At 50.1% G+C, this 22,537-nt stretch overlaps 1 protein-coding gene and 1 pseudogene across 1 annotated transcript in view; both read right to left on the minus strand.

Moving 5' to 3' along the window:
* The window catches only part of MAN1C1 (mannosidase alpha class 1C member 1), a 156,724-nt gene that overhangs the window by 32,349 nt on the left and 101,838 nt on the right, over nt 1-22,537 (minus strand). The window contains exons 3-4 of the mRNA XM_066638414.1: nt 8,375-8,490; nt 1,517-1,597 (exon numbers count right to left, since the gene is read on the minus strand). Of these exons, the coding sequence (XP_066494511.1) occupies nt 1,517-1,597; nt 8,375-8,490 (197 nt within the window). The remainder of the gene's footprint in view (nt 1-1,516; nt 1,598-8,374; nt 8,491-22,537) is intronic.
* On the minus strand, nt 11,995-12,111 carry LOC136662071 (5S ribosomal RNA; annotated as a pseudogene).

The raw sequence follows: 22,537 nt of genomic DNA on the forward strand, positions 1-22,537 counted from the left end.
TAATTCAAACTCTGCCAAGAAAAAAATGATGTGTGCGGCTGAAGCAAACGTGCTTATTTGCAAACATTTTCTCAGGTAGATAATTCATTCTGCAAACCCAGCAATTTTCAATGTTTTTCATCTCAGAGCACATTGACCTCTATGGTCTTCATCTCTTGTGATGACCTGTCCTGGCTTCCAGGATACTCTTCCGGGTTCTGTGGCTCTGTTTCAAGGGCAACTGTCTGTAGTAACAAATGGTCTGTCTCTCTGCCGATGGAGGGGCAGATAATTTGTTAAAATTGCCCTAGAAACAGAGCTGCAGAACCCCAAAGAGTTTTACAGTGATTTACAACCAGTGCTCCAAGCTTCCACAGCACACGTGTGGATCTTTTGCAGTACATCAGCGTGCCCTGACACACTGGTTGAAAACCACTGTGCTAGCCCCTGGCTCGCAGGCTGATCCGGCATGCTGACAAAACCATCTGGTCACAGCGCTTTTCGTTCTGCGCTGCAGCCTCCTATCTTTCCAGTTGACCTGCTCAAAAACTTGTCCTGGACAGTTGCTTCCATCTGGAAATTGGGGTGCAGAGCCTGCTTGGGTGCCAGGCAGTGGAAACAGCTGCCTGAGCATGTTTCTAATGAGATCAGGTGGAAAGATAGGAGGCTGTGGAACGGAAATGCCACACTTGGACGGCTTTTTCGGCATACTGTGGTCCGTGGTTTAGAGATCACTATGCTGGCCACATGGAGTGGCACTGATATTCCAATCACTAGAAATCCTTCTAAGCCTAGTCCCAGATATACATTACCAGGGCTCTGATGCAGGCAAACAGATGCAGAAAGGATTCACTGAAGGGTGAACATGTGAAATCTACCAAAGCAGAGAAAACTGGCCCCTAACAGAACGCTTAAGGCACACAAATAACACTCCCCTTCTTGCTTTGAATAGGGCTGCTGGAGCCGTGCAATGCTCCCAAGGGCCTCGTGGAGGGGGGCACTGCTCTTCTCCCTGGAATGGAGGAAGATCCTCTGGAATGCAGAACATGGGGTTGAGGGCCTTGTCACGCCACATTAACGCTCCTGATGATTTTCGCTTTTTGGCAATATCTCTGGAAAAAGCCGCCACTAAAAATGACAGTTACCCCACTGCAGCGTTTAGCGTGACCCTGAGGGGCCCATGAAAGGTTCTTTCTCCAACATCAGGAAATTAACAAGTTCTGAATGCAAGACCAAGATCACGGCAAACAGCTTGTCAGCAGGGACCCATGTACCAAGCTGAAGAGAACCATCTTGGAGAAATGGTCTGCGGGAGGAAATCTCTATGCAAATGAGCCAGAAAAAGTAATTATGTGGGACTTAATTAACAGGCATCATCAGCATTTCCATATTCATAAAGAAGTTGGTTTTTAAGCTTTTTGAGAGTGGGAGGGGCTGCTTTGAGGGGTTGGCCTGCTTAGGGTTCTCGGGGCAGGGGAGAGGGCAGATCGTGCCTCCTTAGGCAGAAACATGCTCCCTTTGTGCAAGCTGAACAAACCTCTTCACCGGTCAGGTAGAACGCAGCCAGCAGCCCTCCCACGTAGCGAATATTCACCTCGAACAAGGAAGCCTCCCCGTTCTGTGGGGAACAAAGAAGAGAAGGGCAGATGGTTACAGGTGAACGTGACAAGGCAGACGAGAGAGCAAAGGTGCAATGCAAAGGGGACTTCAACACTCACAAAACCGGGCTCCTCGGGCAGCAACACTGGGCGAAAGGGAGACAGCATGGGCTGCCACTGAATGCAGAAACCCTGTGTTCTCCTCTAGAATCATCTAGCACGGTGAGCCCTTGGTATCTACATGGGAACTATTTCAGGATTCCCCCCGCAGATACAGAAATCCATAGATGCTGGAATCTGCCGGGGGCAGTGGGGGAGGGGCTGGCATGGCACCACAATAACTTAACTGGAGGCTGCACATGGCCTCCCCTACCTCAGAAGCCTTCCTGACATGACCAGAAGCCACTGGAGCAAACCGGAAGTGGCTTTTGATCACATCTGCGAAGCCCTCTGAGGCACAGACTTGGCATTCATGGACGCCAAACCTGTCGATACGAAGGACCCCCTGTGCACCTAAACCAGTGAGGGTTGAGTTTTCCCTCCACTGTTTGCTAGAAAGAGACACTGAAAAATCTTGCCATGGTGATGCCAAGTCACATGCAGAGATGTGCGGGAGACAGAGAGTTAAGGCTGGCTACAGCAACCTCGTGTTCTTGGGCACTCCATTCTTATTGGGGGGCTTACAGCATCTCAGCCGCTACCATCATAAGTCTTCTTACTGCATCATAAAAACTTATGCTGTCATGTGCTGTGGGACCACCAGTTCCAACAGCCAGAGACCCTACACACATTTTGGCAGCTCACGGATGCCGTACCAGAGCAAGCAAGCAGGTTCATAGGCAGGAGGGGGAGGACTGAGGCAGGGAGGAGTGTTTCAAGGGTAGGTGGATCTTGGTGACACTAATGCACATCAGATAAGAACACAGGAAGAGTCCTGCTGGATTAGGCCCAGGGACCATCTAGTCCAGCTTCCTGTATCTCACAGAGGCCCACCAGATGCCCTCCACCTCAGGGAGCACAGAAGACCACAAGATACTTGCATCTTGCTGCCATTCCCCTGCACCTGGTGTTCTAGTTACCCTCACCCCCCAATGAAGACATCAGACTGTGACTTGGGTTTGACTTGGCCCCCTTATTAAACACAAGTGACCACTTTTTAAAACATGTAACCTACTGAACACACTGTCCCTCCCTTGCCAGTCTGAGGTAGACAAACTCCTGCCATCCACAACCCATTTGGATGGCAGAAAAAAATTCCTACCTCATGATGAGCAACCTGCTAATCTCAGGCTGTACGTACCCCATCATGGCTCCTGTGATAGAGTTTTCCTACAGAAATCGGTTCAGTCCCTTGTTAAAGGCATCTAGGCCAGAAACCATCACCATGTCCTGTGGCAAGGAGTTCCAAAGACTAATCACACACTGGGTAAAGAAATATTTTCTTTTGTCTGTTCTAACTCTCCCAACACTCACTTTTAGTAGATGTCTTCTGGTTATATGAGAGGGAAAACAACATCCCTCTGTCCACCCCCTGCATAATTTTGCATTTCTCAATCATGCCCCCCCCCCAGGAGCCTTTTCTAAACTTTGCACTTTTGCCCTGACTAGGAATGCAGATTGGGGCCCACTGTGTATACTCCTGAGCAAATCAGCCCCATTCACAGAATCCAGTCATGTATCAGAAAGGGAATGGATGAGTCACAAGGAAGGCACATGCAGACCTTGGTTCAGTTCAGTATTCTGTGTGACATGCCCTCCCACAATTCATGTCTGTTCAGGCCATTAGTGAGCCACCCCTTACTCTTGGCTTGAGTAATTATATGGCACAACAGCAAGCAAAACACTTTTCACACACCTGCCCTAATATCACTGCGTTGCACCTAGGACTTTAGACGGAGAACTGCAGCGCAGAAGGGGCCCAGGACCTCCCACTGAGGATCTGGACATTACAAGGAGGGCAGTGATGGTGGGGTGGGGGACAGAAACAGGAGGCTCAAGGGACTGAAGAGGAATTTCCACATCTCTCCAATGCCTGAAATGGTGGGTGCCTTTTTTATATTTAAATTTTGGTATCAGTGTACAGTTTTTAATATTGTTGTGAATTGTCTTGTATTTCGGGCCTTTCGGGAAGAAAAAGTGGCATAAATGTTTCAAGAGAAATTTAAAACACAGATTGTGGGCAGCAGCAACTCCTTTAATCCCACCACACTTGCTTGAAAGGGCAGTTTTGCTATAATCAACGGGACTTTTCCAAGGTGCCATGCTTGAAAGAGCAAGAGACCGTGGGGGGGGGGCGCTGAGTGGGTTTTCTATGGGCATCAATTGACATGGCGGACTGAATTCTTCAGATAGCCATTTACCTGCAGCTAGTTACGATCTATAATAATCCCGCTTCGGATCAGTGAAATGTCAAAGCAATTTCAGTCAAATTGTCCCTTGCAAAAATGTGCTCCCAAAGCCTGATCCTGCATGCCAATTCAGTCAATTCACTTCTCAATAAAGATCAACCCCCACTTCTCCAACAAAAACCCCTGTGGTGGAAGAGCTATTTCAGGGAGAAGCAAGCAAATATTTTTCTTATGTAGAATATCAAGGGGGAAAAAGAGGGGGGGATCCAGTGCAAATGAACACCATCTACTTGCCTGGGCTGCTCTCCGGTGTAAGGAAGAATATTGGTGCTTTTATCTCTTGCATTTTTATCCTGCCTTTCCTCCAAGGAGCAAGAAGCGGCTGCCCCTTTGTGAACTCACAGCGTCCCTGTGAAGTAGGCTTCGGCAGGTGAGAGCAGCCGGGTCACTCGCTGAGCTTTATAACTGCGCAGGGACTGGGACTCGGGTCACAGCCTGGCACCGCCACTGTGTCCTGCTCGCTGCCCACTGATTCTTCTGCCACACAGGAGCAGAAGGGCCTGAAGTGGAGCCTGTCTCTTTACAAGCTTGAACCTGGAGCACAGGACAATTTAAAGCTTTCAGAGGTACGAGATTCCCTGTTCTGCATGGCCGACACATCTTTGGGGAAAAAGAGATGTCCAATTTTTGAACTCATTCCCCTTCTACATTTCCTCCATGACACCTCTCTACCATATTCTGATTCTTTGGGCTGGCGACAGACAATGGCTCTTAGGCGTACTGAAAGGCAGCACTGCGCACAAGGGACACAAGCAGGTTCTGCAAGCTTCTGAAATATGACGTAGGCCTCTAAAGCAGGAGCTGCCAAACCTGGGCCCGTGGACCGGATCTGCAACTCCAAGATTCTCCGTCTGGGCACAGCAGTGGCAAAACATTACAGTTCCGCACCAAAGCCAACATTTGTCACTCCTGATCGTCACACAGACTCATGCCTGGCAGCCGTTTCTGCCAGAAAGTCGGGGCGCAGAGCCTTATGGGGCAACAAGCCATGGAAGCAGTTGCCCAGTGCGAGTCAGTGCGACGATCTGGGGTGACAAATGTTGGCTGCGGTGCGGAGTGAGGAGCCATGTCACAGCCAGATGGAGAGCAGCAGGTCCACGGTTTGGAGACTGTTACTTTAAAACAGGGGTGCCCAAACCCCGGCCCGTGGGCCACTTGCGGCCCTCAGAGGCTCCCAATCAGGCCCTCGGGGAGCCCCCAGTCTCCAATGAGCCTCAGGCCCTCCAGGGACTTGCTGGAGCCCATGCCGACCAGATGCAACTGCTCCCAGCATGAGGACGACTGTTCGACCTCTCACCTGAGCTGTGGGATGAGGGCGCCCTCCACTACTTGCTGTTTCACGCCTGTGATGCAGCAGTGGCAGCAAAGGAAAGGCTGGCCTTGCTTTGTGAAGGGCCTTTTATAGGCCTTGAGCTACTGAAAGACCATTTATTCATATAAGTTCCATCTCTAATAAATTCCTTTATGCAAATTTATTCAATTTTTAAATGTGAATTAATTCTTTTTTCCCCTGGCCCCCGACACAGTGTCAGAGAGATGATGTGGCCCTCCTGCCAAAATGTTTGGACACCCCTGCTTTAAAACATGCACCTGCTGGGAGCTAAACAAGCACCCAGAGCCTAAGGTGGCCTCAACCAAATGTGGCCTGCCTGGTGACACGCCACCCTCTGCTCCTCCTATTCCCAGAATTGGAAAAGAAGACGGAGGATAGAGAAGAAGAGGAAGCATGCTGGGCTGATGCTCCAGCCCAACAGTCTCTTCCACACTTCCTCTTCCACTCTGTTCTCTTTTCTAACCCAGGGGGCAGGCAGAAGGAGCAGGGAAGGTGGACAACCCCCCATCAGTCTGATGCCTGAGGCAAGTGTCTCAGCCAGCCTCCTGTTGGGCCAGCTTTGCCTCTGGTCAAAGGCAGCAGTAGGATGTGACACTGCAGGCCTCGTCCACACCCTTTTGGAACTCCTGCAAATCTGATGACTGGCCCCAGCCCTTGCCTCTTACTTTTGTTTCTCTTTAAAAACATAATGAGCAAGAGCAAAGGCATCTCCTGCCCGTCACATTTCCTTCCCTTAGAGCAGGGGTGCCCAAACCCTGGCCCTGGGGCCACTTGCGGCCCTCAAGGCCTCTCAATGCGGCCCTCAGGAAGCCCCTAGTCTCCAATGAGCCTCTGGCCCTTCGGAGATTTGTTGGATCCCACACTGGCCCGACACAGCTGCTCTCAGCGTAAGGGCAACTGTTTGACCTCTGGTGTGAGCTGTGGGATGAGGGCTCCCTCCACTGCTTGCTGTTTCACGTCTGTGATGCAGTAGTGGCAGCAAAGGAAAGGCCAGCCTTGCTTTGTGCAAGGCCTGTTATAGGCCTTCAGCTATTGCAAGACCTTCATTCATTCATATAAGTTCGTATTTAATATATTCATTTATGTAAACTTATTCAAATTTTTAAATGTAAATTAATTCTTTTTTCCCCCCGGCCCCCAACACAGTGTCAGAGAGATGATGTGGCCCTCCTGCCAAAAACTTTGGACACCCCTGCCTTAGAGTTTAAGTCAGATTCTCAGCCTGTGGATGACACCTGCTTATGTTTCATTCAGGTACAGCACCTGCCGTATTACAGGTTGCAGGTGCTATACAAACATTAGCTGAGGACAAAGAGAACATCTGCGTTCAGAAACAAACCCACAAGAGCAGAGGTGGGCCCTGTAGCCACCAGTGGAAGCTCCAGGGTTACTTCTGTGAAAGAGGAAAACGTGCGTTGTGTGTGATCCCCCCCCCCGTGCAGCAGGGCATTTGGAGGAGGAAGTGGACACCTCCTTCGAACAGCCCTTGCACCCCTGCCGCCACCACTGCAAGGCAAGCAAGCGAGAACAGGCCATGCAGATGCTCTTTTCCCTCTCCCAATATCACCAGAACCAGGGGACATCCACTAAAATTGGGAGAGTTAGGACAGACAAAAGAAAATATTTCTTTACCCAGGGTATAATTAGTCTGTGGAACTCCTTGCCACAGGAAGCAGTGATGGCATCTCACCTAGATGCCTTTAAGAGGAGATTGGACAAATTTTTGGAGGAAAAGTCTATCATGGGTTACAAGTCATGACAGGTACGTGCAAGCTCCTATCCGGTTTTAAAAAGCTGCAATTTTAGAAGTAGAATACCTCAGAATGCCAGATGCAGGGGAAGGCACCAGGAAGCAGGTTGTGTCTTGTTACTTGTGTGCTCCCTGAAGCATTTGGTGGGCCACTGTGAGATAAAGGAAGCTAGACTAGATGGGCTTTTGGCCTGATCCAGTGGGGATGTTCTTATGTTCTTAAACTCTGGTACTCTGAAGCAGCCAGTCCAACTCCACTCAGCCAAGCTGTCACCTTTGGGAGAAGCCTCCTGCATTTTGCACACATGTATCACCTCTGCACTAGCTGCCCTGCTTCATCTTAACCCTGAACATTTGCTGACCGCACTGAAGCCGGGACCCAGCCTCTTCCACATTACATCCTCTGATCTCTACAAGGTTCATTCTTGCACTTACAGATTGATCGGTGGGGATGGCAGGAGCAGGAGGAACAGCCATTGTGAAAACACCGATCAATTAACCCCCCCTCTGTTCTGTCTCCTGGCCTATTGATCCGATACCAAACACAAAGGCATTCCGCCAGATTTATTCGATGCAACTGTCCATTTGCAAGCCCACGCCAGCAATCTCTCTTGAAAAGGGGGCTTTGCTAAGAGAGGAAGCTACAGAGGGAAATGCTAAGAGCGGCAGCCACAGAGTCAGGCGCAATACCCATGGAGGCTCCGGAGTGTGAGTTTCGGCACCATCTTGGCCAATGTGAGAGCACAAGTTGCTGAATCAGAGGGTGTCGGGCAGAGAATCTGCCTGTGGGTCACCACCAATTCTTCCCAAAGGCAAGAATGTGGAGAAACTTAATGACCAAGTAGAGATTTGAACCTGAGTCCCACACATTACTGTAGCAACGCACTGGATTTACAGTGACCCATCTTAGAAGACTGCTGTGCTTGGCTTCATATTGCAGATTAAGATAGCTCAGAGTGACGACCAACGTTATAAACAAAGTGTCACGGAGGCTTAAAACTCAGGTGCAACTTTCTCGATGTCTCAGAACTCCCAACTCTGCTGAATGGAGGAAGAGCAAGAGATGGCATCATTTGGGGGGGGGGGGGATGACAACACAGATGACCACAGATCCATTTTTGTCCTCTGCCTCACCCTTAAGCTGTATTCAAGGTCTGTGGTGGTGGAAGGAGAAAAGTCAAGGACATTTCCCCTTTCCTATTTGAGGTGGGGAAGAAGACAAGGTCTCCGCCCGAGGCTGGACACACACAAATACACACCAGGCAACCTCTGCAGCACAGAGTAGCGCATTGAGAGATGGACTCACCACATTCAGGTCAAAGTTTTCCTCCACCCAGTTTTTGGCTTCCTGGAATTCCTCCTGCAGCTCCATGACATAGAGTGTATCCAAGGCGTCCACCACCGTCGCTCCCCGGAGACCTCCTGCAGGAGTGAAAACACAGAACGGCTTGAAGGGGTCTTTCTTTTGCCTCCTTAAAGGGGAGGGGGCGGCTGGAAAAATGCAGCCCACACTTCAAATACGGCATTTGCTTCAGACGTCGTCCTCACTGAGCATTTCTGCAGCCCCATCGAGGTAAAGGGCATTTTACAGAGTTTCCTGCCCAAGGGCTTCGCCACCCACATGTCAACAGCACGTGTGTGGGAGGAACAACGGGGTGGGGGAGGGCAAGGCAGCAAGACTCACGAGACTAGTGAGAGCAACAAGGGACGAACGCAGCCACCCCCAGCTGCACATACGGAGGTGTCATTTCAGTTGGGGCCAAGGAATCAAGCATCGTGCTGGAATCCCTAGCATGTATGCACTGCTGAAACAGAGACGCCTGCGTTGGCTCGGTCATGTTGTGAGAATGGATAATGGCAGGATCCCAAAGGATCTCCTCTATGGAGAACTCGTGCAAGGAAAGCTCCCTACAGGTAGACCACAGCTGCGATACAAGGACATCTGCAAGAGGGATCTGAAGACCTTAGGAATGGACCTCAACAAGTGGGAAACCCTGGCCTCTGAGCGGCCCGCTTGGAGGCAGGCTGTGCAGCATGGCCTTTCCCACTTTGAAGAGACACTTGGCCAACAGTCTGAGGCTAAGAGGCAAAGAAGGAAGGCCCATAGCCAGGGAGACAGACCAGGGACAGACTGCACTTGCTCCCGGTGTGGAAGGGATTGTCACTCCCAAATCGGCCTTTTCAGCCACACCAGACACTGTTCCAGAACCACCTTTCAGAGCGCGATACCATAGTCTTTCGAGACTGAAGGTTGCCAACAGTATGCAAAAGACACTGAATGCCAAACCTGGGATGGTCGAGTCTGGTTTGCAGGAGGCCAGCTCAAGACATTTTGGTGCCTGATTCATGCCAGTTAATCCCCTCCCCAATTAACTTGGGGCACAAGCTCACTAGGATTTCTCCTGTGCAAGCCACACTGAAATTCATAGCACTGTACAACTCCTCTTCAATTCAGTTACACCTGTGCAAAAGAACCTCCCAATGACTGGGAGGTTCCCATGGGTCAGCTTCTGGCTGCAGTGATCCCACAGCTGTCCTTTATGGTGTTCAATACCTGCTACCTGTTCTCGCTTCATGGTCAGGCCACCCAGGCAAAAGCGAGCTCAGCCCCTTCTGAAAGATCAAGTCAAGACTATCCTGAGGAGTACTTTGAAGGGAAACTGCAGCTAGCAAAACCTCCTCGTTCAGCAGTTTGGTGTGGGAGACACCCCGTGGGCCATGTTTACGTGCCACTCGAGCGATGCCACCAAACCAGACCCTTCATTAAAGCCCCCAGACTAGCAAGCCAAGAAGTGTGCCTGGAAAGGAGATAGACTGGGCTGGTCTTCAGGAATGGTCCTGGAGACCACTTCAGGGACCACATGTGCTGGTCCAACAGTCTCAGCCCCCATACTCTGGTGCAGCTTTCTCAGCCCTCTGGCAGTGTGCAGAGCCTTAATGGGTTATTTTCCATGGGCAGAAGCACAGGGAAGGGAAACAAGAGTGTCCGAAGCAACACTTATCACATGAGGACTAGTGTCATGCTCTGCTCAGAGTCTGTGATTCCAAAAGTGAGCTCTCCGCTGGAGCCAACAGTTGTTGAAGATGACAACAGGGACTGTTCAGCCGGATGCTGGAATCTGGCACTTGGCCTTATGTTTGCTGCAGTGTCTACAAATAAGAATTCAAAGGAAAGACACTTGCAAAGCCAGGCCTCTTGTTTCCAAACTTCACCTGAGACAACCTGCAGACATGCCAGGGCACCTTTTCCCACTGTGAAGTCTTTAGGGAACATCGGGGGGGGGAGGGTATGTGTGTGTGTGTGTGTGAGAGAGAGAGAGAGAAACAATCTATTTATTTACATCCCACATTTCCCCCATAATGGCACCAAAGATAGCATGGGAAAGATTCCCAAGCAGACCCCAATCAGGCACTAATGGGAGCCCCAGACCAGGCGACTTCAGCAAGATCTGTACCTTCAGCTCAGCGCCCTGGAATCAGAGCCCACGGATCTTTCTGGACAACTTTACACTATTTTACAGGTTTATACGCCACCCTTTGTGCAAAGATACGGAGGCAGCATACAAAGCCCCATCGTCTTTCTGCTTGCCTAAGCAAGGACTGGGAGCAGCCTCTTGCCGAGATGGATGACATCCAAGACCAGACGGCTCTCGCAAAGGCATGCCGGACATCAAATGTACATTTCCAGAGCGAAGTGACTCACAGTTTTCCAGCACAGATCCAAATGCCAGAGGTGACATCAGCTGGCAACAGCAGGGTCTCAAGCAAACATTTTGGTCTCCCGTGCCAGAGAACAGCACAGCTGGCTTAGATTAGGACTCCTCACCCACCCACCCCCCAGCTTTTACCAGGGCCACCTGCTGTGCACACGTGAGTAGGACGCTTTCCTCTGCCCCTTCTTAGAATCACTGAGTTGAAAGGATCGACAAAGTCATCGGGTCCAACCCTCTGCCTGTAGCAGGAAATCCTCTTAGAGCATCTCCAGCAGGTGTGCTTCTGCTTGAAGACCTCCAGTGAGGGAGAAACCACCACCTCCCTTCGCAATCTGTTCCACTGCCGAACTGCCCAACCCCCAAACGGTGAAGCTCCTGAAAGGCCAGGCAGCTTGCCTTCTAGGGCACCACTGCCCCTTGCACCAACTCCACTTCTGGCAGGATCAGGCCAGGACAGGCAGTGCCATACTGTTGCCATGGCAATGTGACCAAGTGCACCTTGCTTTACTGAGATGTACCACTAATGGAAATACACCGAGATTGGATAACAGCCAACACATTTGACTCCTGAGCAGGTCTCTGGGATGGTTACTGGTGCAAATGCCCATAAACGCAACTGGCTCTGAGCTTCCAAATGGAAGAGCGGGGCAGAAATGGTTGGCAACCTTCAGTCTCGAAAGACTATGGTATAAGCCTACAGCACCCGGTATTCCCCGGTGGTCTCCCATCCAAGTACTAACCAGGCCTGACCCTGCTTAGCTTCCGAGATCATGGTATAAGCCTACAGCACCCGGTGTTCCCAGGCGGTCTCCCATCCAAGTACTAACCAGGCCTGACCCTGCTTAGCTTCCGAGATCATGGTATAAGCCTACAGCACCCGGTGTTCCCAGGCGGTCTCCCATCCAAGTACTAACCAGGCCTGACCCTGCTTAGCTTCCGAGATCATGGTATAAGCCTACAGTACCCGGTATTCCCAGGCGGTCTCCCATCCAAGTACTAACCAGGCCTGACCCTGCTTAGCTTCCGAGATCATGGTATAAGCCTACAGTACCCGGTATTCCCAGGCGGTCTCCCATCCAAGTACTAACCAGGGCTGACCCTGCTTAGCTTCCGAGATCATGGTAGAAGCCTACAGCACCCGGTATTCCCAGGCGGTCTCCCAACCAAGTACTAACCAGGCCTGACCCTGCTTAGCTTCCGAGATCATGGTATAAGCCTACAGCACCCGGTATTCCCCGGTGGTCTCCCATCCAAGTACTAACCAGGCCTGACCCTGCTTAGCTTCCAAGATCAGACGATATCGGGCATGTGCAGGGTAACAGTTGCAGAAATGGGACAACACTTTAGGCAGAGATTTCCATACCAACACAAAGAGTCTTGGGTAACCCTCCTCCTGCAGAGCGCTGCCCACATCTTCCTCAAGCTTTCGAATGTCCTCTTTTTGTTTTAATGACTTCTTGCAACAGAACAAACCAGAAGGTCTAGAAACTAGATTAAAGCCTTTGACAGTTTTGAACGAGTCAGCAGATTCTTGACGGCACACACGTACGGAAAAATAGAGGGCATGTTTTTTATTGTAAACTGCCTGCTTACAACCAAGCTGGAGCTGGGGGTGTGTGTGTGGGTGTTTTATGGCAGCCAACACAATAACCGGGAATTGGATCATTCTTGGACCTGCGTCATTCTTGGAGCTACTTGGATCATTCTTGGAGCTGCGTCACATGTAATGTTATTCCTAAAAGTGTTTCATGCGTGTGCGCGACTCAACATTTTCAACTGCAAGCGTCCTACAGGGTATGTGTGCCAAGGGGTCAGGAATGGCTGCCACCTCCCCTGAACCAGATACACACACAATGGCAAACTAGCACAACATTATGTGTGGTTGGTCTGTGGAACTCATTGCCACAGGATGTGGTGATGGCATCTGGCCTTGATGCCTTTAAAAGGAGATGGGACAAATTTCTGGAGGAAAAATCCATTACGGGTTACAAGCCATGATGTGTATGCGCAACCTCCTGATTTTAGAAATGGGCTGTGTCAGAATGCCAGATACAAGGGAGGGCACCAGGATGCAGGTCTCTTGTTATCTGGTGTGCTCCCTGGGGCATTTGGTGGGCCTCCGTGAGATACAGGAAGCTGGACTAGATGGGCCTTGGCCTGATCCAGCAGGGCTGTTCTTATGTTCTAATGTTCTTAGATTCAAACCCCCACTCAGACATGAAGCTTCCTGAGTGACCTTGGGCCGGCCACTCTCTCTTAGCCTCATCAGGTTCCCATGAGAATAAAAGGAGGGGAGGAATCCTGTATACCACCCTGAGCCACTTGGAGAAAGGACAATATAAAAATGTGAAAAATAACTATATAATAACTGAGCATTTGTCAAGTGTTTTTGGAAAGTGCAAGGCACTTCATAGGTAACATCTTGGTGTCATCCTTACAATCATCACATAAGGTGAGTAAATAGTATTATCCCCATTTTACAGATGGGAAAATTCTGTGAATTTTTGGTCAACAGACTGCAAATTGCAAAGACTGCAAAGGTCTGAATGGGCAGAGGAAACTCTGCTGGAACAGAGTCTGGGGCTGTGCTGGCTCCTGCGGTCAGAGACCGACAGATCTGAGGAACAGCGACTCAAGCTGGAGAAAGTGCAGTCCCGGGGGGGGGGCAAAACCTCCCCACCCATACCTGCAAACGGGCTGCAAAGGAGAGCAGGTGCTTCTTCATCCTGTTCGCCAAATGCGTTGGCCACGAAACAGCCAAATCCTGTCTCAGCCAGCGCTTGCCTTGCCTTTTATCAGCTCCAGCGATTCTGCAATATTAACGATTATGTGATTTTTATGTTCTTTTCTATTAGTGGAAGCAGTGTACCGGATCTGAGCAACATGAAAGGCGGGCAAAAGCTCAGGCAAATCAGCACACACCAACCTTGCCAAACAGGGACTACAATCAAAGGCTACGACTGTATGTACAACCTCCTGATTGTAGAAATGGGCTATGTCAGAATGCCAGATGCAAGGGAGGGCACCAGGATGAGGTCTCTTGTTGTCTGGTGTGCTCCCTGGGGCATTTGGTGGGGCCGCTGTGAGATACAGGAAGCTGGACTAGATGGGCCTATGGCCTGAGCCAGTGGGGCTGTTCTTATGTTCTTAACTACAATTCCCAGGAGACCTTGCAGGTCTCTTGTTATCTGGTGTGCTCCCTGGGGCATTTGGTGGGCCGCTGTGAGATCCAGGAAGCTGGACTAGATGGGCCTATGGCCTGATCCAGTGGGGCTGTTCTTATGTTCTTAACTACAATTCCCAGGAAGCCTTGCAGGTCTCTTGTTATCTGGTGTGCTCCCTGGGGCATTTGGCGGGCCGCTGTGAGATACAGGAAGCTGGACTAGATGGGCCTATGGCCTGATCCAGTGGGGCTGTTCTTATGTTCTGATGATACTGCAAAAGTAACACTTTGGGGCTAGATTGATGATTTAATCCACAAAGTTTTTTTTTCCAGAAAACGCACACACACAGAAAGAGAAAAAGAGAGACACTACAGAAAGTTAGGCTTTGTTTTTCTCTCTCCTGAACTAAACAGGGACTCCAACAACTCAACTCTGTTTCCCAGCCTGCTAGACTAAAGTGAAGAGGGGAAAAAAGCCTGCAATTGTAGAGTGTCTGTACAAAGCAAATGCCCTTAAATACACAGACTGCAGAGGGATTAGTAACTGGCTCTGCTCTTTCATCCTGCACCTTGAATGGCCTTGCCTTTCCTGATGCCACACATTGTACACAACACAGGACGAGCTGCGCTGATAGACTCTCCTTTGTAGCACAGAAAGCTATTATTTCCATCTCATTCCTTCAATGCTTGATGTCTAAGGCTGGAATCAAGAGCTGGAGGAGGCTTGTGTTTTGTACTGGGGGGAAACTTTGGGCAGATCTCCTGCAGTTCCTTTGAAAGGAGGAAAAAAAACACCCCTCCATACACAACAAACTCATCCCCCTCTGTTTGAAAAACTGGCAAGTTGCATCACTATTGTTAGAGCCCATCACCTTCAACTTTTAGACCTGGGACTCAGCCAGAGCATGGCACTCAGCTGTTAAAACATATGCACGTGTGGGGAGGAGGCAGGTTTCACAAAAAAAAATATTAAATGCCTGGAATTGTAGCTTAGGATGGATGGTAAGAATTCTGTTCGAGATCTCTTCACCCCCACCTCCAGCCCAGCAGATTCAAGCTGACCCTGTAAGGTGTAGTGGTTCGGGAGCTGGACTAAGGGCGCAACCCTAACCCATTTTCCTGCAGTGACATAAGGGCAATGCAACTTCAAGTAAGGGAACATACATTGCCATATCTTGAGGAGGCCTCTGTGACTGCCCCCCAACTGCAGGATGCCGCACATGCCCCACTGGCACAGCTATGCCAGTGCTGGGAAGTTGGTTAGGACTGCGCCCTAAGACCTGGAAGATTCAGGTTCAAATCCCCCACTCAGCTACGAAACTTCCTGGGTAAGCTTGGGCCAGTCGCTCTCTCTGAGCACCTCACAGGGTTGTTGTGAGGATAAAAGGAGGGAAGGAACTGAACTGGTGCTGAAGCTGTCAATCAGCAAAGGAAGTGTGGATGCAATCATCCGTGCTCTTGATTACTCACGATGTGTGCACGATGGGTTCCGCGCTGTCTTACGGTGGACCACAAATCTCTCAGAAAAAACATTTCTTCTGAGTTGCTGAAACGTTTTGAAGATGAGGGGGAAGCGTTCTTGTCCAGGATTGTGACAGGTGATGAAACCTGGGTTCACCATTTTGAGCCCGAAACAAAACGACAGTTGATGGAATGGCGTCATCCTCAATCTCCACAGAAGAAAAAATTCAAAGCAACTGCTTCCGCCAGTAAGGTCATGATCACTGTGTTTTGGGACTGTGAGGGTGTCATACTCATTGATGTGATGCCAAGAGGCAGTACCATTAATTCTGAAGCTTATGTGAAGACATTAACCAAACTCAAGAAGCACTTCCAGCAACTTCGGCGCCATAACAACCCAGGTGAATGTTTGATTCAACATGATAACGCTCGGCCTCACACAAGTTTGAGGACTTCAGAACACATCACTAAACAGGGTTGGACTGTGTTACCCCATCCACCCTACAGCCCTGACCTAGCTCCCTCAGACTTCCACTTGTTTGGGCCATTAAAGGATGCCATTCGCGGAAGACATTTTGAGGATGACGAAGAGGTGATTCGCACAGTGCAGAAATGGCTTCGTGACCAGAACAAGGAGTGGTACCAACAGGGCATACATGCCCTTGTGTCTCGCTGGAGGAAGGCCATAGAACTGGATGGAGATTACGTGAAAAAATAGGGAGTGTAGAAGAAACATCATTCTTTCTTGTGTGTAAGTTTCATTGTGTTCAATAAATAATTGTTGAAGAAAAAAAATGTGGTGCATTACTTTCTGGGCGACCCTTGTACAATGCCAACCCCTTTCCTAACTTTGAGCTTTCCTGTTTGGCTGCCATGGCACACAGAGTTGAAAATTTCCAGTGAATTTTCTACCAGAACCTTATAAGCTCCTTCCTGGATTTTCATAGCCAGCAACTCAACACAAACCCATCACTATGCACATGACGGCAAAATAGTTTGGGCCCACAGTTCGTCCACATGGCATTTTCCCCCCACGCAGAGCACAATGTTAATTTTTTTTTATCCAAAGGCCTCCTGTTAATAGAGAAGGACGCAGGAGGCAACGTTTTGAATTCAGCTACAGTCAGTCCATTAAAAAGTTATCAAGTCCAGTCTTCTGTACGCATCTCATTAGGAAAGAGCCGCATTCGGCTGCAGGCGAAAAGGCCAGGCATTGCATGCGACCGGTTAGCTTGCCTTGAACAAGAAGCCTTTGAACTATTTCCCCACTTGGATACGCCGGAAGAGGCTGAATAACCGACGGTATCGTGGCAATTTCACACAAACGCTAGCGGAGAGCTGGAGCGGTCCTTTGCCTCGTTCAGCATGCTGGCAGGGTGCAGAAATGGGACTGCCCCCCAAAAGATCAAATGCATAAATTTGGTCTGATGGAAGCAGAGGAGCAACTAGGAAAAGAACCTTTAAAAGCCTTGGCCAAACGCACCGGAGAGAAGGCACCAGGGAGCTGTCATGGAGAAAAGCAATTTTAGGCTGGCTGGCCTACAGATGCTTTATTGCATGGATTAAAGTGCTTTAAAACCACTTTCGTGCTGGAGGTTTAGGAACCTGACGACTCTTTGCCCTCCTACAAAGCACAGCACCTACAGCTTCTAATAGAAACTATTTTGCATAAACAGCTTTGACAGCACTGCAAAACACCTCCCTTTAAAAAAAAAAAAATTCTGGCACTCCAGACCAAGAAAAAAAAAAAAAAGAAGCGTTTGCAACACGAAATGTTTCAATTGCCTTCCACTTGCCGTCAGTGATGCCATCCCAAACCAAGTTTTGATTGGCTGCATAGCACTTTGACATCACAATGTGATTCTGGGTTGGGTGTGATCATCCCTGTGACTCACATCGCAATCCTAACTTGCGCAGGAACAGACAGGCCTGCCCAGCATCCAGTGTGAGTTTCGGGCTGCAAGCAGCTCAGCCGGGGCCAAGGGGAACCCTGGCCCCTTACCTTGGGGAGAGCTGCTGCAGCTCCAGTGGGTCTGCTTGGACCTGTGCCACCTCAAAAGGGACCCTGTGTGGGAGGACAAGGGGCACCTCCCCCTCACTCAAAGTGAAATCAGTCAAGGACCCCATCAGTGATGAAGCTCGTGAGAGAGAGGAACCAGGTCTTGAGAGGGGGGGCCAACCTGTAACCCTGATGGTAGATCCCAAGGCATTGGTGAGGGGTTCTGAACCATGGGGAAGACAGGGGAAGGAAGCATGGTTCACAAAAACAGCAAGTGCCTTTCTGAGGCCTCCAGGAGGCCTTTTGAGGCATGGGGATGCCATATACATCCTCCCGTGCCTCAGACCTCCTGCGCGACATTCCCAGGGGGTTAAACCCTGGGAGTGTTAAAAATTTTTGTGCCCCTAGATGCCAGATTCCTTTGCTACACCCCAAGTCACCCCCATCTCCCTCTAGGAGGTGGTAAAAGGGCTGCCCCCTGGCCACCAAGGGGAGGCCAACCACACAAGGATGCCCCTGAGAGACTGAAGGCAGGCCGACCTCTATCAGAATTTCAGTGAGCAGACAAAACCCACTACTGACACTAGCAAAGACCAGCGGTTTGAACAAGGTCTCCATTTGCTCTCAGTTACACAAGGAGAAAGAGCCCAAAGAAAGCGACATTTAATCAAGCAGCGGATGAAACTGCCCACTCCTCACATCGGAGAACTGGTACTGTGCCGTTCTAAGGCCCGGGCTGGTGCATTCATGAGGAACAGAGAAGAATGGGCATCTCAGGAGCGCAACAAGGCAGCACTGTTTTGCCTCCTGCCCACCCAGAGACCTTATTGGCACCCATCTCTGCTCCATTCCCTTCCCAGAAATCCACAGAGATCTGTGTCAATGCGATGCCCTCATGAGGTGCTGATCGGACAACTCTGGAGGCCGAACAATGGCAAACACCAAAGAAACTTGGGGCTGAACCATTTAGCGAGTGCTTCTCAACCACCTTTCTCTGCCTTTTCTTCCCAAACAGGAGCCATGAGGGAGCCTAATCTGGATCAGGGCTGGGCTGCAATGGTTTGCCCCAGCAAGATCTCAAGACAGAACAGTTCTCCCCCTTCCCCACTGTTATTTGCCCCAAGACCCAAGCATCCACTGATGCCAATTCAAGAGCAGGCAAAAGCGTGCCCAAATTAGCTTCAAGGAGGCACAATTAATAGGGTCAAAAGGACTCTGGAATTGCAAGAGCAGCTCAGCCATGGAGCTCTGGGAGAATCAAGCAGCCTGCCAAACCATGCAAAGGCAAATTTAATTACCAATGGTGGAATTTCATCCTATGAAATGGATGGGCAGTAGATTCGGAGTCGGCAGAGGCATGGACCTTTCTGCAACACAGAGTTATTTATGGAATGCACCACCCCGAGACATGCAGGTGCCTCAGATGGTTTTACAAAGCGGGTTTAGACAAATTCCTGGTGGAGGAGAGACCCACCAATGCAGTTAGCCAGCCAAATCGCCACGTTTAGGGACACTGTGACCCGGGAGCATCAGGTGCTTCGGCCTTCACTCCCCAATTAGGGACCCCCTGGAGGCATCTGGCTGCCAATGTGTGAAGCAGGAGCCTGGATTAGAGGAAGCTCTGCCCTGATCTAGCAAAGCCCAACAACGTGCTTGCAGTCAGGTCTGGTGCATTGACAGGTTCTAAGAGAAGAACGTGATGCTCCTCTTGCAGCCACAGATTCTCCCTCGGTGCCTATGCAATGCTGTCTTGCGAACGCTTCTTTACCATTCTAAGAGTGCGAACAGAGCCAGCTGGTGCTCAGCAGCATGGCAAAGGCACTTTGAATACAGGCCCGACCTCCTAATCTGCAGATTCAGGACCCACGGATTTAACTCACCATGGATTCCGAACCGTGGTGGACAGCCAGACCTGAGCTCCTGGATGTGACCAGAGGTGTTCCCTGGGTGCATCCAGGAGCTTTTCTGGGTCATGCAAAGGCTGCATGCGGGCCTCAGAAACGCCTCTGGACATGACTGGAGAACATCTCACAGATTTGCTTAACTGCTGGTTTTGGTATCTGCAGGGAGTCTGGGAATGGATTCCCCGTGGATACTGAGGTCCAGCTTTCTCAGAGATGCATATTCAGCTCAGCACAGGCATATTCTAGGTCTGAAACCTGTCTGAGACCTGGCATAGGTTAAGCCCCGAGCAACAAAATCTCCTCTGGGGGTTTGAGATTCTCTTTTTTGTCTGTCTGCGCCTCCACTTGCCCTTTCAAAAAATAAGATGAGAGATCAGGGCTACTAAACTACAGCAGCACCAAAAATACCCCCCCACACACACACACTTGCCCAACCACAGAGTATTACAGGATTGTCCACCAAGGCCATTGTGTCGATCTGTACTTGAGAAGCCTGGTATTACAAGCAAAATTTGGATTTCTGAAAAGTTGTGCTTACTCACTGGAAGGACAACATGGCTGTCATACCCCGTGGCTGCAGGTGCATGCGTGAGAACAGGCAGGCTGTGTTTGAAAAGGGCACCATAATTTGGAGAAATAGTGCAAAGGTAACTACTTTCCTCCTATGACCGGTCACCAAACTATTTTTATCCTATTGGCTAATGCCCCACACCACAAGCAATCAGTCATAGCCCTTTACTCTAATCCAAATCCTCAGATCACTTCCCAATAAAGTGCGATTTTTTTTCCCTGCTGCCAGCACTGGTCCTTGTCGAAATACTCAAGGTTCTGCTAAGCTTCGCACCCACAGCAGCACAGGGGAATGGAGTGAGAAGATTGTGAACTGGAAATTCTGCACTGAATTGTAGTGAGGCACTGGAATTTTAAGCACAGAACACCAGCGGTCTAGCGCTCCATTCAAACATCCCCTTCCTCTGCGAGGAAGAAAACCTTGGACTGACTAATAAGTGGCCTTCACTTCTCATTTGTTTTCCACCGGCCTGGGCCTCCCTCCTGAGATCGGTCAGGAAAGGTATCTGTTTGGGCCAATTGCGGTGACGGTTCCGCGACAAGGAACACATCACCCCAGGCTCATTAGGAAGTACAATGTGTGTTCAGCGGTCCGTTTGGGGAATACTCTGGAAGGCACATGTCAACCTGCACAGCCAAGGTGCCTAACAAGTTTAAGTAGGTCTGTCAGGTAATCAAGCCGCTAAAGCACTAAGTAATCACAGGCCTGGGGAGGGAGGGGGCCGGCACACCACGCGCCCACCCTTCAACTCACATTTGCACTGATTGGTACAGACAACATAATTTGAACATGACAAAGGTGGCATGAAAGGAAGAAGGAAGCTCAGGGCGCAGCTCGAAGCCTGCCTGCGTCCCCGTTGCAGAGGTCAGCGTTAAAAGAAGGACAAGAGCTGGCCTGGATGGGACACGTGTTGGAAGCACAAGGTGCAGAACTGCAGCTAAGGTAGAGGCAAAGAAACATTTGGAAAGAAGCAGCAGTTTGTGGCGACAGAAGGGGCTTAAATTCTCCTTCCACCAGCCCCTGCAACATTTTCACAGAGGTTCCAAACGATTGCGCAGCAAAAGCAGTCTTGTGTCGAACAAAAAACCCAACCAGGAAAAGGAGAAGGGCTGCTTTTAGCAAAAGTATACAGCCATCCATTCTGACTGTGTGCCAAAGTGAACACCACAAGCCATTAAAAAAGCTATCATACTTAATCTTGCATATAACAGGGTGCTTAAATGCTCTACAGCAGAGTTTGCAAATAGCTTTCTCCGGCTAACTTTAATAACGGAGTTTACAACTGAAGTGCAAAGAGGGTGGAGGCAAAGGACGAGGGACTGAGATCAGAATGATGCAATACCCAGATCAAAAATGAAAGGCCTCTTCTCCCCCCCCCAACATCACTCACACTCAGCTTATGTCAAATCACAGTTGTCGAAACAAACATTAGTTCTGAAACTCTACTGGGGGAAAAGTCAGGAAGCTTCTTCCAGAAGACTAAACAGCCCAATTTGGGCTTTCCTTACGGCACCCATTATGATGGTGGAGGTCGATTCCACTTTGCGCACTCTGCTGCAAGAGGCAGCCGCACTGCCACGCTGCCTCCAGACCCCACCACACCTGCCAAACCAGGTATGGCAGCAGTGGGGGCAAGAAGGAAGGGGGCAAAATGGGGAGGAAGAGGGAGGAAAAGGAGTGGGGAGGCAACAGGAGGGGTGAATCTGCTGGCAATGGCACACGTCAGGTCTGTTTGGAGGCTGCTCTATCCCCTTCTTCTCATCGGACTTGCACTAGCTAAAGAGCTAGCGCAGGTACGAGGAGCCCATTTGGTGAGTGGTGGCCTATGGCAGCATAAGGGGAAATAATTCCTTTTTCCCTGTGCAAGCCTCCCAGTTTGCTCCCCTGCTGGACATGCTTTTTTTTGCACGCTTGCATCAGTGGGGGGTTGGAGGCAAAGGACAGGTTTGGGCTCTTGATGAACTTGAGTCACAGAAGGATTCCACCAGTCACGCCATGCCACTTGGGGTTTCGCAGCGAAGCCAAGGATGTTGAGCAGAGAAATCTTTTCTCTGGGCGACAAGCCTGGAGCACACTCCAAGGCTCCGCAGCTTCAATTTAAGTTGCTTCCTCATTAACGTGAAGCACTGAGGCTGGCAGGTGTGGTCGGGGCCAGAGATGGGAGCCCACAGCTCTGTGTGCACTTGCCTGGTACAGGGAACCATCAGGGCTTCAGCTTGCTGCTCCACCAGAACCAGGTTGTTCACTGGCTCCTCTCAATAGGAAGGCAATTCAGGGTTCCTGTTGAGAAACTTGCTTTCAAGAAACGGATGCAGGTACCTTTGACTCTGTCGAGCCGTTGCTCCGGCGGCTACACTGGCTGCCGGTTCTGTTCCGGGCCCAATTCAAGGTGCTAGTTTTGACTTTTAAAGCCCTTTTACGGCTCGGGCCGGGGTATTTGAGGGACCACCTCCTTCCCTACAATCCTGCCCGTGCTCTTAGATCATCTGGAGGGGCCCTTTTGACTGTGCCGCCACTAAGAGATGTGAGAGGGGCGGTGGCCAGGAAGAGGGCCTTCTCAGTGGTGGCCCCCGAACTGTGGAATACCCTCCCCTTAGAACTGAGAACTGCTCCCTCGTTGCTAACGTTTCGGCGTGGACTGAAGACCTTTTTATTTCA

The sequence above is a fragment of the Tiliqua scincoides genome, chromosome 10 (assembly GCF_035046505.1).
Source record: "Tiliqua scincoides isolate rTilSci1 chromosome 10, rTilSci1.hap2, whole genome shotgun sequence".
NCBI lineage: Eukaryota > Metazoa > Chordata > Lepidosauria > Squamata > Scincidae > Tiliqua > Tiliqua scincoides.